Genomic DNA, 25158 nt, shown 5'->3' on the forward strand with positions numbered 1-25158 from the left:
ATTCATCAACTCTGATGCATTTTATTAGGGGCTAATGGTGCAACCCTGTTTTCCCTTCAAATGTCCCTATTAATTACTTCTACGTATTGTTATCTGTGTTATATGGTAAAATTATTTGCGACTTCTTTTTCTTAGTTCTTGAAAATAGGGAGTAAAACATCTGAAAAAAATCCACAACAAATAACAACACTGTTTCTAAGACAAACACTTTTTGGAGGTGGCAAATCACCACTGAATTATTTTGTCTCTAAATACATTGCAGTTAATTGCTTTTTGGGCAGATGTCTATCACCACATTCCTCTGAATGGAGTCCAAACAATCCGCTCATATATCACAGACCCTATGTTGGGAGCACCCTGCCTCCAGTTTTTTGGACAGCAGTTAAAGAGGCAAAGAAAAGGAAGGTTAGGAAGGAGTAAAATAAACCTTTTAAGTTGAATACTGCATGTTGAAAATATTAAATATTTTAAGGCATAGAGTAAAGCTCTATAGATAATGCCTGGAAGGGTCCATAATCATGCCAAATAAGATAAAATGGAAGGCTAGACAAAATTTTCAGTTCACTGAAATAATTTTTTTAGAAGTTCGTGAGCTGTATTTGAAGAGACAAATTCTTTTCTGTGTTTGTCTAGGTCTAGAAGAAATCCTCAAAAAAAGAGATCTCCACCTGTTGCTTTGAATACCACACAAGCTACTTACAAGATTTGCAGTTACCTCGTGCAAAGTGGCCACCACAAAGCACAGGCTGGATCTGGCCCCTTAGATTAAAATGGCATTTTTAATTATTGTCATGAAAGAAATGGCATGGCTTAAAAGTCCATTTGATATATTCATAGGATACATGTATCCCTGTATGTCAGTCTGGTCAGAAAAGGCAGCATGTGCTTTCAGTCCTCATTACGAGACTTCCTATCCCGAATGTGGGGATGAATGAAATGAAAGTCAGTGAAATCAATGTGAAGAAGTGTCATTGTTAGATATTTACACTGCTCTCCTGCTACCACTCTGTCTTCTCCTGTGAAGTACAACCTGTGGGACATTTCCATTGTGTCAGAAGTTTCAAGTAGATACACAGTAAAAATGGGAAACACAATGGATTCCCTAAACCAGCCAGCATTAATCCCTGTTGGACAAGCTCCCTGTGGCATTCCTGTTGATAAAACAGGGGCTTCAAGCCACGTAAGACTCACAAAGACTGAGCTTGCTTTTACTGAATACCAAGGTTTCCCTTAGACCATCTTTCCTCATAAGGCAGCACGTCCCTGCCTCCAGCAGAGAGGATGCCGGATGGGACAGACACGGCTGGGTTTATAGCTGGTTTCCTCACATCCCATATGTTTCTCAGCAAGACAGAAGAAGTGGCTCATTATTCAGAATATTGAATGATTCCCAGATTCATCAGTCAGTTCTTCATGAAAGGCTTTATTATCTCTGCTGCTAAGGCGGTTCAGCTTTAACCAAATTCGTGTGTTTCTTTCAAGAGGATCGTTCTCTCTGTAATTCTTTTAAATTCAAATGGGTGAGTCCAGTCAGCTTGATAACAATAAAACAGTACATCTGCATCTATTAGAGGAGTCTGAAATTTACCTTTCACATGACCTCTTGTGCCTCCTATTTATGAATGTCTAATGCACAGAAACTGGTGTGAAACTACACAACTAAGGTGCAGGCTCAGGGAAAAAGTGCCTGATTTTCACTGAGTAGATAAACATTCACTGAGACTCAGACTAAAGGCATAGCGAAACTATCTCAAGTGATACAAAATCATTGGTATTACACAAAAGAAGCTGAAAACTGAGATGGATTCACTTCCTAAAGTGAATCACACACATACAGGCTGAGGTAAAGAATTTTTCCTGGCATATTTTCTGTTTGTCTCCCAGCCACTTCTTGGAAATTACACACGTAAAAAGTGCGTGTCCAGTTATGTAAGCATAGACAGATGCTAACATATAATATATGACTTGGATTTGTTCTCCTTTAACACAGTTTTGTTTATGATGAATACAAACCATTCTTCTGTGCTTTACACTTCCAAAATCCCAAAAGACTTTTAAAGACCTATATTTATACCAGGCATACTCCCCTTCCTCTCCATGAAGCAAGAGAACTTTCCTTACTGCCCTCATGAAGAGGAAAACTGGCATTTTTCTTGATGATATTCAACTCATACACAGCCTTGGCTATTCTAATTTTTAAATTTATTTCTTTTCTTTACTAGCAAAGTAATACCACGGGGGCAGAGATTTTTTACTGGTTTTAGTGAAATGCCATGGAGTCTTTAACTTCCACCTGAAGAGCCACCAAAGACAAACAGAAAGGACCTTGGGTTTAATGTCTCATCTAAAGGATATTCTAATGTGTTGGCCTCATTATTCACAGCAGAAAAGCCCTTTGTCATGGTCAGATGGCTTTAATGTGTTTCGTATGCTACATAAATTCAAACTTGATGGCTCATTTATTTGTTGGATTGCAGTGTTATTCAACCTAAATGAAGCCTTGGTATTTACTAATAATTTGGGCTCTGGCTGCTGTTTACTTAAGCAAGCAGTGTCCACTGTCACCTCTGTTGTCTGTATTAAGTATGGACTCTCCTAACTGAAAGAGTATTATAGAGAGGGGGCAAAAAATTTGCAGAGAAAATAGCTTTTCATCTGGGGACAATTATTTATCTTAGCCTTGAAAGATTAGTATTTCAATATTGCAGTTTCTGACATCAATTTTCTCAGTGTCAGAAACAACTCAGACTTCATCTAAGCTTCAAAGTACCCCCATGAGGAAGTGAGTCATCGTTATCAACATTTTGAAGAAGGGCAAATTGGAGGTAAGAGGAGGCTAGACTCCTTATTCTGTGTCAAGAGAAAGAGACTAAAATGCTTCCAGAATCTGAATCTGTCTTTTAATCTTAGGACCATATTTCCTTTTGTGATGTGACAATATTCTTTGATGAAGCTACATACAGCAATTATCAAACTATGTAGTTGCACCACATCAGAAGTGTTCAGAATGCAGAGATTCTCTTCTACTGTCTGAAAAATGAGACCATAGGGCTATAAAGAGGAAATATGTAACTATGTGATTACATACAGTATGCATGCTCTATTCTGCCTTGTAGAGAGATTTACCTTTTGATGTGAAGTTTCTTAAAATCTAAATTTCATAGTGGAATTCTAGTCGAACTCTCCCAAAGCTGATTTTAAAATCCTCACCCAGCTGAATATTGTGAGAGCAATCTTGACATTAACAATTACCCATTAAATCAAAAAAAAACACCAAACCCTAAGAATCCTACTGTGCCATCTTAGATCCAGTCAAAACCATGAGTAAATATCCATAGCCAAGGCAAAAGATACTCCTCCTTCCTGCAGAAACAGACAAGTGGATTTTAATAAACTGAATAGCCACACTCAGGGGAGACTTCATAACCGTCTCACGGGAGGTTTAGGTTGGATATCAGGAAAAGGTTCTTCACCCTGAGGATGGTTGGGCACTGGAACAGGCTTGCCAGTGAAGTGATCACAGCACCAAGCCTGACAGGGTTCCAGAAGCATTTGGACAACGCTTGCAGACACATGGTGGGATTCTTGGAGTGTCCTGTGCAGCGCCTGGAATTGGACTTCAGCAGTCCTTGTGACTCCCTTCCAGCACAGGCTATTCTACGAGTCATCATCATCAAACTGATGATGGGATTCAGAGCGGAACAGGATTATGACTAATTCACAGCTAGGAAATACAGAAATATAGTATAAACAGCAAATGTTCATTTATGCTACTAATTACAGTTTCAAATTATATACATGGACCAAATTTTTCCCTTTCCTTGTAGATCCAAGTGGGGAATAACTTTATAACTAGAAAAAATAATTTTTCTGGCACTGAACATGGGCATTCTTGAGCCAGTTCTCCCAGTCAAATTTTTACTATGAAACAGCTGCTGCTTGCTGGATCTTCAGCCAGTTAATAATTTTCCACTCTACCAAATAACTTTTTGAGAGGTTTATTAAGTGATTAGGAGTCTGCTCATATAAATCAAGTGGACTTTATTATCACAGTAGCAGTAATTCAGCCCTGTAGCAGAAGGAAATGTGTACCTGGAAGTACAACACAAATTCCTTACTCAATACTCTTCACTTTTCTCTTGGAATTGGGAACCACATTAGCTGTGACTCAAATCCTTGTTTTTTCTTTTCCCTCCCTGTACGGGGCTATGGCAGTATCCAGCCTTGCAGGAGTATTGGGTCTGGCTAATGGAGATGGAGCTAATTTTCCTCAAAGTAGCTTGGATGGTGCTTTTGTTTGGACTTATGGCCAAAACACTGTTGATAACACAGAGATGCTTTAGCCACTGCTCAGCAGGGCTTACAACAGAGTTAAGATCTTTTCTGCCTCATCCGACCCTACAAGCAAAAGGAGGCTGGAGGTGCACAAGGAACTGGGAGGGACACAGCCAGCATCCCTGATCCCAACTGACCCAAGGGATATTCCACACCATGTGGCATCATGCTCAGCAATAAATGGAGGGACCGAAGCCTTGCCAAAGATGGTGTTGCAGGCAGAGCTGGGCAATGGTCTGCTGGTGATAAGTGACTACCTTTTCATCTCAGGTTGTCTTTGCCCCTATTTCCCACCTCTGCTTAAACTGTCTTTATCTCATCCTATGGGTTTTCTTGGTTTTGCCCTTCCAATTATCTCTGCCCTCCTGTTAGAGGGGAGCAAATGGCTGCATGAGTCTGAGCTTCTTACCAGGGTACACTCCACAGCAGGGTACAAGTTGTTATGCAAACTGTTCTTAGCTTCTGGAAAGTTCCTGATTCACCTTCCTCTTGGAAGAAGAATAGAAGTTTCCTCCCCAGTAGCTTTTGGATGACCTTAGTTGGACAAGTTCATTACTGTGAGAAAATAGTGTCTTCAGGGTCAGATTATTTATTTATTCTTCATCAACGTTCTCGTCTGATTTCTTGCTTTATGTTCACTAGCTTGATTTAGCCCCTCACTGTCAAACACACCAGTATAGTGACATTTACAGAGTTAATGCCATCATAATCTCATGCCATAGGTGCAACAAATTTGCTTAAGATCTTGGTGTCATATACTAGGAATACGCAAGTTATAAGAAACTACAAAAAGCACTAGATGTTTTCACTGTATTTGAAACTAATATTGAAGTACATACCTTATATATTGATTTTATTTTGTTGTCTATAACATATACCAGCAGTGAAAAAGGATTCTGAAGTGAACAAGTCATTGGGATGTTGGGGATTTTATGGGGAGATACCTCTGCCATGACCATTACACTTTTTCCAGTGAAACTATTATACATCATTTGCACTGATCCAGCTTTACACATCATGAACATGACCTGTCCTTGGCGTGGTAGGAGACCTGGGCCTTTCCACAGTGCAGCTCTGTATCTGCTTCAGGATCAGATGTTTCATAACAGGCACAGCAGAGCTTCCAGTAGAATTACTCAGGCGTACTCCTGTTAACAAAATTTGGTAATCCTCTAATAAAAACATCCAATCCATATCTGGCTTCTACCACGTCCTACATAACCTTATAATCCTCAAATTTAATAACTTCTGCAGGTTTGGGGAATAAAGTCTTGCAAGTGACAACACAGATGACAACTTATGGGAGGGAAACCTGGAAGCTGAAGATGGAAAGAAGGTTTGTAACAAAATCAAGGGACAAAGAAAATGGATTTTTATCCTTTCTTTCCCCCTGCATCTATTAGAACATTTTATGATGCATTCAAAGGATTGCCTTCCCTTAGAGAATGTTACAGTAAAATATTTCGTGTTTTTATTCATTTTTTTTGCAGGCATGCCAATACTGAGAGTAGCAACAACAACCAATCCAAAGATTTCTTCATGTGCCCTGGAAAACAGCTGGTTATCCTATTTAACTGGAACTGAAAGACTCCGCATTCATAAAACACCCCAGCAGGAGCCTTATTTTGTACAAATGCGTGCAAACTTCAGGGGGGAAATCTGCACCAGCATACCTCATTATATCTAATGGAATACTATTAGGAACTCCATGCCCTATGAGTTGAAAGCCTTTCTGTAAGCAGGTGGCATTCTCAGTCTTGCCTTTTAATGCAAACATCAGAGCTGATAAAAACAGAGTGCCTTCATGTGTTTGCCACCTCTCTATTCACTGTTTTTCTAGAGCCAAATATCCAGTTTCAGAGATGCTCAAATCCTTTGTGCTGCTGGGCAGGAACTAGTAAGATTCTCCTGGTTGGAAATCAGAACCCGCAGAACCATGCTGCACTCTGCGGAGATCTTCAAACCTGGCACCATTTGGGGAGGTTTTTGTTCCACTCCACAGTTAAAAGAAAGAAAAAAAGAGAAGGTAAATATAAACAATACTAGGAGCATCTTCAGCTAGAAGTGACTATTCCTACATGCTTTTACTCAGAATGGCCCCTGACTTTAATCTTTTATTTATTTGCAAATTACTCTTCCCAGGGGAGGAATTCAGGTGCAAATATTTACCTCAGATAAAACCTTCAGAGTTTTCAAAATATTTGTATTAACATTCTCAAGGTGAGTAATTTAGCAATTCAAATCTTTTTATGTAATTTTCCTAAAAATGGCTCACTCATACTGTGGCCCATTTGAGAGTACAAAACAATCTTAATGACTTCCACTAAAACGTCAAAATGATTTTAAACAAGGCAAAAACTAGTTGTGTTCTTAATCCTGAACATCTGATCTCCAAAACCATTTGCCATGGGAGAACTTAAACATGTGCAAAAGCTTACAAAACCTGCACAAAACTAAGAGGTGTTAAGGTCAGATGAGGGCTGGAACCTCTGAAATTTCAGAGTGCAAAAAGGATTTAGGAGTCTGTGTTTTCACCAAGAGAACAAAATTGGGTACGATGAACACACATTGTTAAACTTCATCAGTCTCTCAGGGTTTCAGTTATTCCTACAAAAGTCAACCACTGGGATAAATATGGCTAAAAAGGTGGGGAGCCACTTTAACATAAAAACTATTTTTACTCTGTTAAAGGTTGCATTTTTCAAATTGTATAATTTCTGCTGTTCTGAAAGATACAGATTCAAAGGTTTTACAACAAACTGCTTTGAAAAGTACTCAGAGGCTCAGGTCCTGAACTACACACAATTTTTTTTAGTGGAGGTGGGTATCCAACATAGATAAGCCATACCTTTTTTTATTATTTTATTCTATAGCAGCATACCACATTATCTGAGGTGAAATAACTGCTCTGACAAAGCCTCCTGGAGTTCAAGGGCTCTCCTGCACCTTGCTGTGTTCAAGGATGAGGATTCTCCCAGATGCTGCTGAGTGTTGACTCCAGCAAGAGCCCAGGGCTGTCTCCATCACACAATGCCCTTTGCTGGGTTCTCACCAGAGCAGGAGCTGCTCCTGATGTTAAAGCCAGGTGGGCTTTTGTCCTCCTGGAACACAATTGCCCTCAGCTTCTGCTGAGCTCTAGTGCAGAGCCTACCCACAGTGCCTGCAGATGCCGCCAAGGATTTAAGCACTAACAGGGACTCTGATATGGGGCACGGGAGCACCAAGATCCTCCTGAGTTTGTAAATAAAGCAGCAAGGTATTTCACTTTATTAAGTGACTTGACAAACACCTATGATTCTACATTTAAATGCAAATTTAAGAATTAGTTTAATTTTCCTGGTTTTGGCAAGGAGAGCCTTCAGTATTGGCAATTGTAATGAAGTGGTGGGGAACGTGAGTGAACTGGGAGACTTTCACAAACAGGTGCTGCTTGCAAGAAATAAGAAGGTCAGAAATGGGAACCTTTGAAAATTTATTTAGTCTAGCTAGCATGAATTAACCCAATCCTTGCTTCTATTGGCTCTTTTGGCAGAAGGAAGAAAGCAGTGTGGGGATGTGCACTTAAATGGTGGCTTTTTGTTAGTTTTTTGTTTGTTTCTGTATGCTTAAGGTTTCAGACACCACTTATTGCCAGGCAGCATTTCAAAGACATTTTGCTTCTCCCAGGGTAATAACAGTAATGAAGATTGTTTGAGATAGGGCCAGTAAATGATTTTGGTTCCTATGAGGTCTGAAAATTCTGTAATGACAAGTGTGGCTTAATCCAGGAGTCAGAGCCACAGAAAAACCTCTTAAAGAGGAAACTTCTCACATTCACCTGAAAGGGAATGGATAGAATGTCAGAAAGGGAAATGGATAAAAGACATCAGGAACTTTTTATTTCCTTTGACAGCAGAATAATCAGTCTTGCATACAGAGGAGAAGTAGGTGATTATCTGAACAAACTTTGCTCAATATCTTAGCTACTATCTCATGTGACATTCTTACACACAAGCTGGGGAAAATACCAGTCTTGATCACACTCTTAAAAAGCAGGTATGGAGATGGTGGGAAATCTGTACCAGTTTGGAAACCAGTCAGTTCCTAACAGGGAGAGAAACCTGCCTTGGGTGCAGAAGTTTGTCCATTCGGCTTTATTCAGCCCTCCTGTTAATGATGTGAATGACAGAACAAAAACTAAACTGATCAAATTCACAGCTGACACCAATCCAGAGGAGCTGTAAGTACTGTGAGGAAGGATTAGAATTCAAAATGTTCGCGACAAGCTGGAGAAATAAGAGGTGGGGAAAATAAAAATAAAGGAGGTAACTCAATTAAGACAATCATAAAATCCCATACATGGCAGAAATAGCAGCTACTGATATATAAAATGGAAATAATTGCATAAGCAGCAGTTCTGCAGGAAAGGGTCAGGCAAAGATCACATGAGAATATAGAAAATAATATACTCTGCATGACAAGCATGCTGGTAGTTCTTGTCTAGCGTGGTGGTAGTGTTTTTCTGACACACTGGGGTGTCTGTGACTTCTCTTCCAGGAAAAGTTGCACAGTCCATAGGAAAAGGTGATCTGCTTAATACAGAAGTCTACAAAATTTAGGAGGAAAGCTTAAACGAATTGGAAATGTTTAGCTGTAAGATGGAAGAGCCATCAGTACAGAGTTAAACCCTCGAGTCTGACTGAGGCTGTGGCAAAGAAGAGAATAATCTGTCCCCCGTGTCTGTAATGGGTATAATCAAACCAGTGGTTCCAATCTGCAGTGACAACCAGGCTACAGAGCTGGAAAACCTGTAAGAGAAAGGACAGTCAAGCCACACTTGAAGGCAGATTCTTCAGCAATGAGTTTTAAAAACAGGATAGAGAAGCCTCAGTTTTGATTAACTAAGTCTTAACTGGTAAGGTTTGGTGTCTCTAAATCCCTTTCAGACCATAGCACAGATACAAACCAAGGGGTCATGACACACATGAACAAAAGGCAGAGTGTGGCCTGTTATCAAAGGCTGTGTCTTTTTTTTAATCTGAGGATAGAAATATCTGAAAATCATGCTCAGTTAATCTTTGATGATCATTAGACTACTGAGACAGCTGCTATTAAGTGTCATAAAAAGAAAAAATTATTTGTATTTAGATATTTGTAGGTAACCATTGCTCATGGTCCAGTGTTCCTATGGCTCCCGAGCTGCAGGTTGAAGCTAGGCACAAAGCTGAAGTTGTGCAAATATGCACAATGTCTGCAATGTGCACTTTGAAATTAAAAAACCCCAAGATATTTCCATTTGTGGCCATTGGGCACTGAGCTTGAAAAACGTCTCGTGTTTATTTCTTGTCTCGTCTCAAACAGCAAACCTCTCATCAGATTAATGCTACAAAAAGGAAAGGATAAACATTTTATAAAAAAGATCAGGGAATAAATGCAAACACAAATAATAACCTAAATTATCCAATAACTGGGCTCTATCCCTACTTTTTACATTACATATTTATATTTTATATTCACATGTGAAGATGAAATTCTGTTAAATTAGGACAGACTTAGAATGAGTTTCTGAATGCAGCTTGTTCTGAAAGCATACTTACAGATCATCCCTCCCTCACTCTCATAAAATGATTTCTGCACAAGCTATTAAAGAGGAAGAATTTCAAGAATTTTTCAAATCGGCTGACGCAGAGTAGTTTGACAGTTGCATGAGCTTCTATTTGCAAGAGAAATTATTCCCCAGAGAGAACAGTGCTATTTCCCTTTTGTTTATTTATTTGAGTTTTGTTATGGGTAATGCCCTGAAAAGTTGGAAATGCTTATAGCTCTTTTGTAAGAATATTATAAATGGATGCTTATCTCAGGCAGTAAATATTTTTATTTCTTTAAATAGAAATACCAAGTCGAGGAACAGGATCAAACAGGAAGAATAAGTCACGACCAGCAACAGATTTTCCATTTGATACAGCAAAATGTTTCGATTTCTTTTATTTATTTTTTTCTCCATCACAATTCCTGCGGGATGTGGTGCTGCCACAGCCCAGTGCCTGCCCTGTCTTCCCCACACTGGTGAAAAGGCTAAAACAGCTCAGCCCAGGGCAGAGCTTCCCCTCGGAAGCACCAGAGCTCCACGAGAGGTTCACAGTGTCGGACAACACAATAGGCAGTGAACAGCCAAAGAAAGCCACGGCGCCTTCACGGCCACCCTGGCTGCACTGCTGCTTTCCATGTCCTGCCCTCCTGGCTGCATTACTGCTTTCCATGCCCTGCCCTCCTGGCTGCACTGCTGCTTTCCGTGTCCTGCCCTCCCTGCCCGCAGCGCTACAGATGAAAGCCGACACTGCAGGCTTTGGCTGCAGACCCTCGCGCAGGTACCGGGATGTGCCAGATGTCACACGGGGCTGGGGCACACAGCACACAGGATACCTCTCCAAACTCAATTCGTGGAAGTTTTGCTGCCTTGCGGTCTCTAACTCCACACACCAACAAGTGTTGCGTGCTCCTGCTGCTGCCTGGTGATCCACTGGCACAACTGGCTCCCGTGACTCAGAAATGGCAGAAAGTGCCCAAAACCAAGGGACCGGATCAGGTGCCCAAGGATCTTGACTTTCCCTCAGACTACAAATGTCCCCTTTCTTTCAGCTGCTCCAGCCTCTACCATATGTGGAGAAAAGCAGTCAGCTCCATCACTCACTCTGAAAATCATAAAAGTTTCCTTCTCAGGGTGTTGTTTTTATGGAGAACCATTCTATCAACAAGCCACTGAGAGCAGATCCAACTGCTGGAGACACAAAAAAGGCCACAGCTTGCTATAAAAGGGTGCTCTCCTATGCAGTATTCTCCTCATCATGTTTAACTCTGTGCTGGACAAATCAAACAACATTAAGTCAAACAGCAAAGTAATGCAGTAGGAATGGTGTCACTGCAAAACAAGCCCACCAACGAACCCTGAAGGTTACAGCATGGACTGGGAGCTTGTGAGCAGAGACTCATATAAAGCAAACTGTAAAACAAAATTCTTCCTATGCCATCTAGAGAACCTTGCAGAAGTTGTATTGACTAGTCTGTCTTGTGTAGCCCAGGGAATTTTAGGACGTTGCTTGAAACTCAGGATACAAAAGATCTCGTAGAACTGGAACAAAAGCAGAGGTCAATTTTTTTAGAGCAGTTATTGTAACACAAGTGTATGGTCAGGTCACTGTGGGCTTTCCTCCTGGTAACTGCTGTCTGCTTTAAAGGCTGTCAAGCCCATTATTCGCACCTCTTTGTAACCAGAAAATTAAAACACAGGCAGTGGGTAACAACAGACTCTAATGATACACCTGGTTAGTACTTAGTGACCATCTTTCAGACTCAAAATGAATGCCGAATCACCCTGGCAGTTGCATTCCTTGTAGTTATCAACCCTTCTCCTTTTTAAAATACATCTTTCTGACAGCGACCCACAGCTATTTCCTTTTCATTCTCCGAAGTGCAGAGCACTACAAATACATCATTTCACTTTGCTGCAGTCCTTTCTGTCCCTTTGATCATCTCCTTTACACCTTGTGCATTTCTGCTTCCCTCCCTCATGTGCAGTACATCAAAAAAAGAGCAGCAAGTAGGGTTTTTCCAGGGACAGAATCCCAGCTGGCGTAGACAGCACAAATGTCACTGAAGTCAGAAACATTGCTGTATTTACGCCAGCTAAAATTATGTCCCTAGTACGTATTTCAAAATGCCTTATAATTCAATTAAAGCTTTACAATTCATTTATTGCAGTACTGACTGCTGGCTCAGGATTTTCCTTGTAAAAGTATTAAACTCAATTCCAGTTCACTACTTTGTGACTCAAAGAGTAAACAATGAATGATGCTCCTTTCTTCCTTCCATTTGTTGTGACCCCTTAAAAATGGTTTATGCTGCTAAGAAGCAATTTTTCTACTAGTACCTAGACTGGATGTTTGCTTCCTGTATTTTACAAACTTAAATCTTTGCATTTGGCTAGTCTTAGCTGAACATTTTTTGTGTCTATTTATAAAACTTGATTATAAAACTTGCAAATGCTTTAAGCCCAGGCAATTTCATAGTATTACTATACTGCAAGTATGGCTTTTCCCAGCTCAGAGACAGCCAGTGAATGAAGTTGGGAAGAGCTGCAAAAGAGGCTTGGGGTGAAGGACAATCCTGGCGCTCGGCTTCTCTGAGAGTTCAGCTCCCACTGAACACTGCATGGTGCCCGGGAGCACAGTGATGTGAAAAACTTCTAGATACCCTGAAGAAATACCAGTTGTCCTGTTTCATAGATTAGGAACTGAAGCCTGGAGCTAAAGTAACACATTCAATATCCCAATATTCAAAAATGAAGTCAGTTAATTCTGTATTTCCCTGGGTAATGATCCGAGTAGTTGACATTCCTGTAGCTTTACTCTCCCTCATACATAAAGAAAAATAATTGTCTCTCTCACATAACTGAGAACCTTGGATCTGATGTAGTATATGATACTGGTAAGATTAACACACACAATTTTTCCACTGCAGAAGCTGACAGTCCCATTCCTTACCCAGCTGGCAGAAGAAGTGAACTGGGAAAAGGGATTTTCTTTGCAATTTTCTTGCATTGAGAATTGTTCCAGAGTAATAAGAGCTACTCTTTTCCCTCCACAGAAATCTCACCCTGTTAAACTGATCTTGTGACAGACAAATCCACATTTCAGCTACATCAGTGGGAAGTGCTGTGGGCAGGGCAATGCCCCTGAGAGGAGACCATTTCCTAGTTCATGGGATGATGAAACACATGTGAACTCTCTATGCTCCAGCCAGTTTCTGAGGAATTTCTGTGCATCTCAGTCTGGTGTTGCAATGTTGCACTGCCTCAGTAGTGCTTACTTCTCTCTTAGGAAAGGAATCGCTGCTAGTTTACCAAAAAAAAAAACAACCCCCCCAAAAAAAAAACCCCACAAACAAAAACAAAAACAAAAACAAAAACAAAACAAAACAAAAAAGCAGAAGCGCCGCAGTGGAGCAGATATCTTGGCAAGCAAAGTGGCAGAACAGATGCTAAGTAACCCTAAAACTTCAGAGAGGCATCATTGACATGTACCTCAACAATTACAGTTTTAACTGTTTCTAAATCCACAAAAACTTTTGTATACATCCTCACATCCTCATAGGTTATGTTGTTCAAGCACCAGTTTCCATTTTGATTAATGAAGAAATAAAAATGCAAACTAGCTCCAGATAACCTGCACACAAGTACACAATTGTGCCTTAATAAAGCTCCTTCCCCTCCCCTCCCTGCCTGCTGAAGTTCACTTGTTTTAGGAGTGCATGAAGTCACCAAAAGGCAGATTAATGTCAAAGTTTTGTGGCTTTTTTTTTTCTTTTTTTTTTTTTTTTTGAAATGCCTGTGAGGACTGAGAGCCAGACTAACAAACTCACCAGGAAAGGATAAAGTATTCACCCTGCCCAAAACAAAAATGCCTAGAACTTTCTCCCCTCCCTTCCTTCTTCCCTCCGTCCCCGCCTCCCTCCCCTCCCACAGTTCTCCCGCCTCCCCTGAGCCGGCGTTACCTAATTTCTACAAAAACACGCAGTTTCTATAAGCATCACCTTCAAGCACCTCTGGCCTCCTGTCCGATCACATCTTGGTTTACGAGAGCAGAGGCGAAGAGCTACTACTGAGGGGTTCTGCAAGGTAAATCAACTTGTTGGATTTTTACTTTTTGTTTGTAATGCCTAACAAGTGGTTAAGTAGATGGACCAAAAACTCCTGGCAAACTATCGTGTTGGAATTTGTTGAAGTAGAAAAGCCTACTTTTCTACAATACAAAAACAGAAACTCAGAAATAGATGTAAAAACATTTTGGCTTGCTTGCTTCCTGCAGGGAAACAGAGGTAGATTTTGAGATCAAGATCTAATTTAAAATATATAATCACTAGAATTTCTTTTAGTCATGGGTGCCAGTTGTATGTGTTTAAATACACATATGCATTCTGACTGAGTTTCAGTTCATCACATTAGACAGGTTTAGCAAGCAGCAGTCCACCGGGACCATGTTCCAGCTGTTTTCACTCAGCTCCCCACCGGCTGTGTGTGTCTTTCTCTCCAGCCATACTGCTGCAAAACGCCCTGAATTCTTTGTACCTTCCTGTATCTTTTGCAGGCTCGAAATTGCTGAGATGTTTCTGATCATTTCTCTGGTCACTGGGCTCGCCCTGTCTGCCTCTGGTGTCATGACAGACAAGGAAACTGACCCACGCCAGGAGTCACTGCATGAAATACAGAAACAAGTGAACGACCTCTGGCAGAATTTGCTCTACCCAGTAACAGGTGGTAACGAGACTGATGGGATGATTTACACCACTTGTGAAATGAAGCCCAGCTCCAAAATAGATGCTGACAAGCCACAAGTGACTGGACAGGTCTTATTCAGGCAGTATTACTCACGTGGAAGACTGGAAGCCATTTTTTACTTGGATGGGTTTCCATTGGATAACAATCAATCTAGCAGAGCTATACACATTCACGAGCTTGGAGACCTCAGCAATGGCTGTGATTCTACAGGGGGGCACTATAACCCTTTCAGAGTGAATCACCCTCGTCACCCAGGAGATTTTGGCAACTTTCTTCCTAAAGAAGGCAAAATCAGAAAATACAAAACAAACCTCTTCGCCACAGTCTTTGGTCCACATTCCATCATGGGCAGATCTGTTGTGATCCATGAGCAGGAAGATGACATGGGCAAGGGCAATAATAAGGCCAGTTTGGAAAATGGAAATGCTGGGAAACGTCTGGCTTGCTGTGTGATTGGGATAAGCAACAAGAACTTGTGGGAAGAGAAACTGCCTGAGGTTATGGACAAGAAGAAGAGAGGGCTCAACAAAAGAACGTAGAACCAGCCTTAGGTGAAGTCCAAAATGCCAGCTACAGCCTTGGCAGAACAAAGTAACTCAGGCTGTGCTGTTGCCCACTAAAATATATGGCTAAAGAATTCCCGTTTGCTTGCTCCTCTGTGAAATGCATATCACTTTTGTAGAGCTTCCTTTATGTAAGCCCATCAATAAAACCAGCATCAACTCAACTTTGTGAGTGTTTCCTTGAAGGAAAAAGATTCCTTTTATGCACTTTGGGGGTTGAATGCATGTGAGCAAGAGTGCAGATGGGTAGGGTGCATGGACTAAAGAATCTGTGCACTGCAAGGGTCTTTTTAAGGGATAATTAGATACTAAAGGAAAGAAGTACAAATGTGCCTCTCATTAGACACTATTCTGTAGTTAGGTGCCAACTTGAAAAGCAGAAAGGTCTCTATGCTGTTAACAGTGCTGGGTGTTGTGTTGCAAGATCTTGGTAGTGGACTTCCCCTTTAAATAAGGGAAAGTACAGAAAATTTTGTGTTGAACTTCAGATCCCTTATATTATTCTACTTGTATAAGTCTCTGTGCCTATTAGTAACAAAGTTATATACAAAAGTTATAATGCTGCTTAAATGACGATCAAGTTAGCAGATCAGCAAGAAATATTTCCAAAGCAAAAAAATACTGAGTGTGTTACTTCATACAAAACTGTAGGAACAAAGTCAGTTTGGTCTGGGAGAAGTGACAGTGAAAAGATTTAAGTAAGATAATTTTCAGATTTACAACTCTCACTTAATAAGTCTTTACTTTTTAAATTTAACACAACTCAGAATATTAAAACACCACCCCATGGCTATCATTCATCTAATACTAAGATGAGAAAAGGAAACAAGCAGGTAGAACAAGTATATCAGGAAATGTTTTCATTAAAGATGACAAAATTTATTAATAAGAGTTTAACCACGTTGTGCTGTTAATCCAGGCAGCAACAAAAGACTGGTTTGCAAATAAATTAAACTGCATAATTTAGAAAGCAAACTATAAAACAGAAGCTTGTAAACAAAATGCTATCTTTTAGAAACGTAGCAGATCTTCAGCTTAATCTCAGTTAAGATTTTGAAATACATTCCTGAGCTCATAGGGATTAAAGAAATTCCACTGTCTTTATTATACAAATTCCCATATGCTTAAAAATAGTCTCACTTAGAAAAGAAGCAGCATTCTAAAAGATGCTTCTTAATCTGTCATTTTCACACACTTATTTTACAAATTCAGTGAACATTATTTTTCCAATAACCACGTCATCATACTTTCAAATGAAATCCTTCTCACAGATAATGCGCGACTTCATCTTTAGGTACAACAACCTCCTTAAAATCACTTTGTGAAATGCAGCTTCTCCATACTACTGCCACAAAATACCCTTCCCAGTTTGCTTCCCCAAAGCCCAACACCAAAAATGCTTACATGTCTGGTTGTGATTTCTGCACTTGTAAAGAAGTAGAAAAAGGGAACACAGGTCTTAAACAACACAAAAAACCAAAACCACCTCTCCAAATCTAAGGCAGAGTTGAGTCCACAAAAACCCACTAGTTAAATTCACTGGGGGAAAAAAAATCATTGCTGTATTAGCGCAACAGTATCAATTAAAGCAATATCCAAGGAAGATACTGAAAAGACTATTTAATTACTTATCACCTAGTGCAGCAATGTCTTACTTTTACAAGCCTCCTTGCTTTGAAGTCTTGTGTTCCTGGGGGAAAGCTAAAAACGTAGCTAGAATTCACATTTGCTAGATGAGAAAGGAAAGGGCCAATATTGCGGCAGTGGTATCACTTTGGAAATGAGGTTTTCAGAGATCTGTGTATCTTACTGGAATTTAGTGATTGCAAAGATTTAAAACAGGCATGTAAGAGGAGAATGGTGTGAGGACAATTACCAAGATGCCCTAATTGTTGCGTTGTACATCAGTATGCTTTCACAGAAAAGATACTGAAAAGAATCAACAAATGAGGCACTCAAAAGCTGTTGATCCAGCACTGCTTCAACCTTACAGCAAGCTCTTCATTAACTAATAGCATTAACTGGGACTGTTAAGGGACTGTGAGCAAAATGCTCATTCTCACATCTCTGCATCAAGGAAGACACAGGACAGGGAAATAAGAAAAGACCCTCAACATTTCTGAGCTCAACACATGAAATCTTGACCTTCTTACTAGCTTGCCTCCGTTCTGACTGCATTGATATTTAGCTCTGTGAAGGATCAGTCTGTGAAAGATGGAAGAAATACATCTCAAACAGAATTCTACTTCATGTGACATTCAGGCATTAAAAGAAAAAAAATCCTCCACATTCTCCTGGAGATTTTAATTTCTACAGCTATTTTTCTTCTGACTGTCACAAAAATGAGTCAGTAATGCAGTCAGTTAAAATTACTGGGAACAGTTTAACACTCTTTCAAACACTTAAAACTTGGTTTTTTTACAGGTGATGAGGAATTTTAACGGTGAGCAAGATAACAAAATAAAACCTTTTTACTGCTTCATGTCCCTAATACCCTTAACTATATAACTTTTGTTCCGAAGGACTGCTGCTTAACATCAGTGGAATGTTACACTGTCCGAGTACCCTTAAAGACAAAGTTCACATATTTGAGGAGCACTGTAAGTATGGCTTTATATCCTGCAGACAGACACTGAAAGGGTTACACTAATGCACCTGCTAGGGAAAACACATAAGAACAGAGACAAGCCACATTTTTCACCTTCCAACCATCACTCCGTATATTTATATGGAATAATTTACATACAGCCTTTCTTCTGCTGAATACAAACTGTTCATGGGCTCTGACACCTTGATTATGGCAGCATCTGCTAGCTCATCTTACACATACAGAAGAGTTTGTCAGTACTGCTAATATAAACTCTCTTTATTCAGTAGCTGACAAGTGGGCTGTAAAAACTTGCAGCTGGCAGTTATTTGTCAAAGAAGTACTCAGTCTGGGAGGGATTTTCCTTTTTATTAGTAGTATTTTATTAAATTTGCTTTAATTTTCTCTGATTGGTTTCAAGTTCTAGGAGTGAGAAATGAACATTTACAGACAATTAGGTCCCAAGTCAGCAGAAAAATTGCCTTGACGGCTGCTGGCCCATAGAAGCTCCACAGCTGCAAGACTATTCCTTATGCTACAAACAGGGGAGGAAAGACCTGCCTCCCCTTCCTCAACAGCTGCTAACTTCAACCTTAAGTATTCCCTCATTGCTGCCTTCCTAGAAGCAGAGTGGCACAGCTCCAGCACCAGGACCAAGCTAGGGAATGACACAGCAGCTCCCTTTCCCCCAGTTATTATAGGAATGTTTTTCTATGACTAAACCTCTTCAAGAGAAGAAGTTTTAAAAGTGGCAACAATGCAAACAATCCTATCACACCATGGACTGGTGAAATGAGGAGGAAAGGAAGAGATCCTTAATTCCACGGAATAAGAAAATAAAAAATTCATAAAATTCCTTCAGAAAGGAGAGCACAGATAGAATAGGCTGAAACCTATCACCCATTAACTAAGCCCAAGGGCGCCTTCCAGCTCCTGTAAGTAGAGGAATGCAATTCCAGAAACTGACAGCCAAGTAGCTGGACAGGACACCAGGTCATCACTGGTTCTCCTCTTGCTGTTTTCTTTGCTTTAGAACAGCATTGCTGTTTCTCACAGTAAGACTTCTGGCTTCTCTGATGATGTTTCCTTCAGAGCTTCATTAAACTGGGCTCTCAGTATCTGGTGAAATAACTTGCTTCATTTTCATGAGATGAGCTGGGAGAGGAAATGAAAAAAATTGTACAGTAGACAAAATACAAAGGTATAAAGTTTTGTAATGAGAGAACTATATACATGCAGGGATGGTTTTCAGAAACTTCCTGTAAGGGAATAGTGATCTTATTCTAAGGATGTACTGACAGTCACTGTATGTAAAGAGAAACAGAACACAGTTTGAGAAAGAAGCAAAAGCTTGCAGCCTTAAGATGCTTCTCAAGTTATAACTCCAAATTTTTCATCCTTGGGAGACATTTCTCAGAATTAAAATACAGTCCAGCACTAGGACCATACGTGTTTCAGAAGCCTAGTGATAACAAGATAAATCATTATCACTGGCCTCTTTACTACACTAATGTAAATTACATCAATCTATATAGAAACTTCAAATGACTACAAAAAACCAACATGACTAAACCTCATCATTAATTCTTTCCCTTAGGTAATTTACAGTTTTGGTACACTACAGCCAGAACTAACAGAGAAACATTTTTTTAAAAGAATTACTAACAGTTCAATATAAAATAATCAACCCAACAGCAAAATATTTTACCGATCATATCTGCAACAGCACAGACACTGCACAAGGATTACAGTGAGATGCTTAAGGGCCTGGATTTCATACCTCAAGCCAAACTGTTATCCAAATATTCACGGTTTTCAGCAGCATCAGATGGTTTCTTGTTTTCAGATTCAGAGAGCTCCTCAAAGCTGTTATTTGTGTCTGCAGTTTTAACACTGAGCCCTCCATGCCTTCCAGCGTCCTCAGTATGCACGACATCCATGGTGCTGCTATTTTGATCCCCTCTTTCATTTGGAATTTCACAATCTCTCTCTAAGGTTTTGTCATTGTCTTTCAGGACCTCAGTTTCACCTGTTCGTTCATTCTCAGAGTTTGAGGGATCTGTGGGGTCAGATGGATCAGGGCTGGAAAGTGGGAACTCTGCCTCTGATGAATCATTAAGCTCTTCTTCAACTCCCACGTTCTGCTCCCCCACAGGAGCGCCTCCTCTTTTCCCTTCCAGTTCTGCAACTGTCAGTTTAATTATCTGACTTCCAAGCTTGTTTATGTCTTCTTCCTCAGAAGGTAGCTGGTGTAATGAAGGGTAAAAATGTTTATTTTGGATTCTGTTATTTAAGTTTGTTCCCTCTGGAGCCAGGGACTCACTTGCAACAGCATAAGTTTCATCACATTCTCCCTTCTGTTCTGCTGAAAGAGAAATGGAACAGTAAGATACTCGAGTCAGATGGAGGCATTTGTTATATATCTGATCTGAAGAGTATTACTACCAGTGCTGGACCACAGAGATGTTTATCTCAGTGAGGAATTTTTAGGAGTGTTTCCCTCTCCCACCCAGGCCTATTTCTTAGACAATAAACAATCAACACTAAGTTTCTTGCTGGATCTGGCCCTGTTTTGGATCCTGTCTTTCCTGAATACCAACAATTTTAAAGAGTCAGACAATTTTAAGAGTACCATACTGTAGAACAGCAAGGTCAGGAAAACTTTTCCAGAGGAATATCAACTCCAAGCAAGGCACTTAGCTATGGAAATTTTTGTCACAGCTTACCATTAATCCCCCCCATCACTACTAGTTTCAGGGGTTAACACGAGCTCCATTTATTTGGAGCTTTTCACAGGTTTTCATCCAATAATGAAGTTTTGTTATTGGTCCTGCAACATTTCTCCAAACATAAAAGATTATTTTGATTAGGGTAACAGTGTAAAACAAAGCAGCAGTACAAGAATTTTAAGTATAACATTACACTAAAAGGCAAACACTGAAAAAGGTGTCAAAATAGAGAAAAAAATTAATGTGCAATCAAGCACCCTTGTGAAAGTGTCCTCTAATGTGTCCATTAAAGGACAGGAAGCTTCGCTGAAAATAAGCTTGCGAAGTAAAGTAAGAAAAACTAGGAAATGCCAAAAATAAGTCTGCCTTGAGAGCTTAAAATTACTCTTGTTGTGCAGATGCATTACCTTTTAGTATAAAAGAATTTACTGCGTTTCTCTCATAGATATCCTGCCTCACACAAGGATGGGACTGCCTGGCTGCAGAGGACCAGCCTACTGTCTCTATCATACCTGCCTCATTTAGAATTTGGGAGCTACTGAGTGAATGAGACCAGGGCTGGCACTAAGGGAACAGACGCTCTTACTGCCATCAGCAGAGCTAGGAATGCAACTCTGAAGAGCTGGAATTCAAGTCTGTGGAAAAGGCAGGGATAAATTAACTTTCAAAAGGTGATCACCCACTGGATCTAAGCCTCATTATCTAAGAACTCAGCTGGAAAACTAGGAGCTTGATGTGCAGTACTGCTGTGCTTGTGCTGTACATCAAAGTGCTCCAAATGAGCCAAAATGCATGCACCTCAAACCAGCACCTGAAATTAGCAGGGACTCTACCTTCCTCTTTGCATGCCTCAGTTTCCTCCCTTTACAGCAGAATAACATCAACCTATCATCTTGCTGCAATCTCCTGAAGATAAATTTTCTGAAAGCACTAGATGACCAGAGAAAAGTTCATAGAAGAACAGCACTGTTTTCTTCAGGAAATGCCTGAAATAGCACCCAGGCCATACGGCAGGGACAAGGCATTCAACAATGATGTGAAAAAACCCCAAGTAGCTGTTCCTTAGCAGCTGTGATACTCAAGTACAATCCATCCCATGACACTATCCATCCTGTGCATTGGATAAAGTGGGGCTTTGTGGCAAAAGACAGGCTTTAATTCGTATGATTGTACTCTGTCTTTATGCATGTTCACACAGGAACCACAAAGTAGATCCTACAGGCATCCACCATCCAGCTTAACTGAAACAGTGATAACAACTGCAGATTAAAGGAGGCTTTGATGAGACCAGGGTAAGCAGATAGACTGGATTAAAAAAGCCTGAAAAAGCCCTCTGATTATCTACAGATCTAGCTAGAGTAACACTTGATGCATTAGAAAAAGTTTTGATGAAGAATAAACATTTGTTCAAAAGCTAAGAAGATTTCTTGGGTCAAACAGACACCAAATATCCGTGCTACTCTTTAAAAGACCACAACTCACTAATGTGACATGAAGTCTAATATTTAACGATAAGTAAGAATTCCATTGCTATTCTGGTTATCAACTGTTTACACTCAACTGATCATTCAATGAATAGGAAAATAAGAGTGGGTTTGTTTTTATTTCAGTAATACTTTAACCAAGAACATACTTGTTTGGTGAATGACAGTGGATGAACACACTCCTGTGTTCTTCTCAATTTCCAAGGTCCCCCAGATTTTGGAGGATCATGGTATAGATGAAAAATTGCAATATACACCAAGTTTCTAAATCTCAACAGCAGTCATTCTCTGTGCAGAGTGATACAAAAGGTACCTGTGTATCATTCCCATACAGATGCTGACTGCAGAGGAGTTTTGTAGCTCCAAGCACAGGGATATGCCCCACAGCTGAAAACACATTGCTTCCTTTTCAGGCTTTGAAGGGAAAATGGCAGCCCCAAACATCCTTCAGAAAAAGCATCTGGAGCAGCAGAACAGGTTATTGTTGCATCACCTGCTGCTAGAAACCATGGTGTCCCCTGCACAGCTGGTCATAGGTAAGTGCTCATCTATGCCACCAAAAAGTTGGCCCAGTTTAATTATCACAGAGGTAATTTTTGTCTCAGTTCTCACTGCAGGTTATCAGCTATATTAGGACACAGGCAAGGGAAAACCCAAGCTGTTTGCGTAGGCAGAACAGTAATTTCTTAACCTGCTCCAGTTTAATGCAGGATTTCTGTGATTAACCTTGCTACTCATTATGGTCATGGGACAGAGGGGAGAAAAGGAGATGACCTACTGGGAGCTGATTCTTCCTATGACTGCCACAGGTCTAATCCTTGTCTGTCCTTTCCTATCCAAGGCTGTTTTCTTCTGCTCTTCCCTTCCCCTGCCTATCTTTCTGCTCCTGCTCCATACCCTTTTGTTCTTCCAGTCCTTACACTCACTGTGCCCATTTCTCATCCACCTTTCAATATTTTTAATCATAGCTTGCTTCCACTGCCAGCATTCTGATTCCTCACTCCTGTGCTCTGACCTCTGCTCAGCTACATGCAGGCTCCTCACTCAGGCTTCCATTGGCTCTGTCAAACCACACCTCCTCTAGTCCTCCCACCACTTAAGAGTCCTGATCTTGGCCTTTCTTCCCTCTCTGCTACAGGTTTTTTCCCCTCTAAGTTTACTTTATCTTAAAGGAATGGTGTATACAGTTTCACCAGCACTGGTGGCACAAGGTGAGCTCAACAAAATAATTTGTTTCTAGCAGATGAGATTTGTAAGTGAATCATATAGAATGAGGTAGAAACTCCAGACTGCTTTCCTCAGGCTGGAAACCTTTTTTCCTAGATTTCAAATTCCTATAATTGTAGATACAATAAATGCTTGCATATTTGGAAAAAAAAAAAAACCAAACCAACAAAAAAACCCCAAACCAAATTCAAACATATGAAAGACAAAAAAAGCCCACCAAAAACCCCACGTGGTCATCAGTATTTAACACAAAAGAGTTATTTGGCTGTCTTAAAAAAAACATCAGCTGACGTAGAAAACACAGCATGGAAAGCTTCAGCCCAGAGCTAAGGTTTGGCAGTGTTACAAAGCAACAGCAAGAGGGTCTGATGAGATGTGACAGGCACATCAGACTGCCTGTCTGATCAGCCTGCAATCACAACTGTAATACCACCCTCACCTAGGACAAATAAGGAAAGAAAAGAGCATAATGCCACCAAGTAAATGCTTTCAGTAACTGCAGATTTAATTAAAAATCAACAATTAAGTAGGTACAAGAATGAATATTTATTAGTTATTATTACTCACCACAGAATTATTCATTACAGTTTCACTTCTTATTTTTAGCAAAAATATCAGCTGATCAAGATTATAAAAAAAGATCAGCCTCGCTGTCACATTTTATCAGATAATGACTTGGACTATAAAGTCAAAATTAAGCCACAATCTATTTAGTTACAGGACTAACAAATAAATTGTTTATGATGCTTCATGGTTAGCTGAAAAAGATATGGGCATATCATAATGTTATGCCCATTAAAGACTTTATCCAAATGCCAATAAGCAAATATAATAATCCATCTCCCATCCATTACAAAAAACTAAGGAAAAACAAATCAAGGTTATCAGCAACTGTCAAATAAAGTTAAGCTTGACTTTGAAGAGGTGTTAAAGCTTGCTGTTGGAGAGGGATTTTTAACAAAACACATGTAAGACTATGAAAAAAGCAGTCAATTTCTCTGGGAAAATGAGTTGGGTATTTCAATTTACCATGTGCAATCAGGAAGCCATTCATCTAGACAGCACCTATAATGCAGGAAAGTGCTAAACCAGTTCCACAGACTGCTTCCTACTGCGCATTTTAACTGAGGGGAAAAGTGCAGGAATCAGTTAACTGTAACACAGATGGCATGAATAACTTCACACAGTGTCACTTTATCTGGCAGGAACATGTTTTGAGGTGTAAGACCTGATCCCTAGCCTTATGCAGTCCATTCAATAGTAACTTTTCAGTCGCTTCTTTGCTATTTGTACTGGGACCATCTATCTGTTTTACTTGTGGATGATGTATTCAATCTCTGTGATCACTGAAACTTTGCCTTCTGCTATCCCAGCATGAAAATTTATTACATTTTATTTGGAAAGAAATGAGTGCACAGCTCTCATCACGTTCTTATGTTCCAAGTGCTCACCTTGTACTTCAGTTCTCTGTGGCTTATCAGCAAACGCTAACAACGGTGACCTGGACCGCTGTATCACAGGCAGGGTTGGGTCACTGAATGTTATCGTATCCTTCCCACCTGGAACAATCACAGTGTTACAACTGCTGCTTCACCAAATACAACCACTGTGCATCAGTGATATTCAAATATACCCTACAAATTTTTAACAATGTTATTGAAAAGTACAGAATAGGAAAAGCATCTGAAATGATCCTTTCACAGCATGAAAAAAAATACCCTGTACTGGAGCCACAATATGCAAGGCAAAGGCAGAAAAGCTGTATGCTTTTATCTGCAGTACTCAGTAAAGGCCAGATTTTGAAAGACCTCAAAATGGTCTGTATGCTGACCATACAGCATACAGTATGGTCAGGTGCTGTATGCAGCAAATTGAATTAGCAATTAGAATTCAATTAAAAATAGTAACAATCAGATCATAC

The 25158-nt window shown here is 40.1% G+C and overlaps 2 protein-coding genes across 5 annotated transcripts in view; one reads left to right on the forward strand and one right to left on the reverse strand.

Annotated features, from left to right (window-relative positions):
* The first annotated feature begins 13829 nt into the window (after window positions 1-13829).
* Window positions 13830-15368, forward strand: SOD3 (superoxide dismutase 3). The gene is made up of 2 exons (XM_066185551.1): window positions 13830-13987; window positions 14457-15368. The coding sequence occupies exon 2, from the start codon at window positions 14473-14475 to the stop codon at window positions 15184-15186; it is 714 nt and encodes a 237-aa protein (XP_066041648.1). The 5' UTR covers window positions 13830-13987; window positions 14457-14472; the 3' UTR covers window positions 15187-15368.
* Window positions 15369-16067: 699 nt separating this feature from the next.
* CCDC149 (coiled-coil domain containing 149) overlaps window positions 16068-25158 on the reverse strand; it is a 52070-nt gene continuing 42979 nt past the window's right edge. For 2 of the 4 annotated variants that reach the window (XM_066185552.1, XM_066185555.1), the window contains exons 11-13: window positions 24689-24796; window positions 19578-20162; window positions 16068-18952 (exon numbers count right to left, since the gene is read on the reverse strand). In XM_066185552.1, coding sequence (XP_066041649.1) covers window positions 19579-20162; window positions 24689-24796 — 692 coding nt within the window. In that variant the 3' untranslated portion in view covers window positions 16068-18952; window position 19578. The remainder of the gene's footprint in view (window positions 18953-19577; window positions 20163-24688; window positions 24797-25158) is intronic. The other 2 variants (XM_066185553.1, XM_066185554.1) reach the window with 2 other exon arrangements.

This window comes from Chamaea fasciata, unplaced genomic scaffold (genome assembly GCF_029207755.1).
Source record: "Chamaea fasciata isolate MVZ Bird 193981 ecotype frontalis unplaced genomic scaffold, bChaFas1.0.hap1 SCAF_6, whole genome shotgun sequence".
Taxonomy (NCBI): Eukaryota; Metazoa; Chordata; class Aves; order Passeriformes; family Sylviidae; genus Chamaea; species Chamaea fasciata.

Coding starts and splice junctions, on each gene's coding strand:
- SOD3 (XM_066185551.1), top strand. CDS start 14,473: ATGTTTCTGATCATTTCTCTGGTCACTGGGCTCGCCCTGTCTGCCTCT.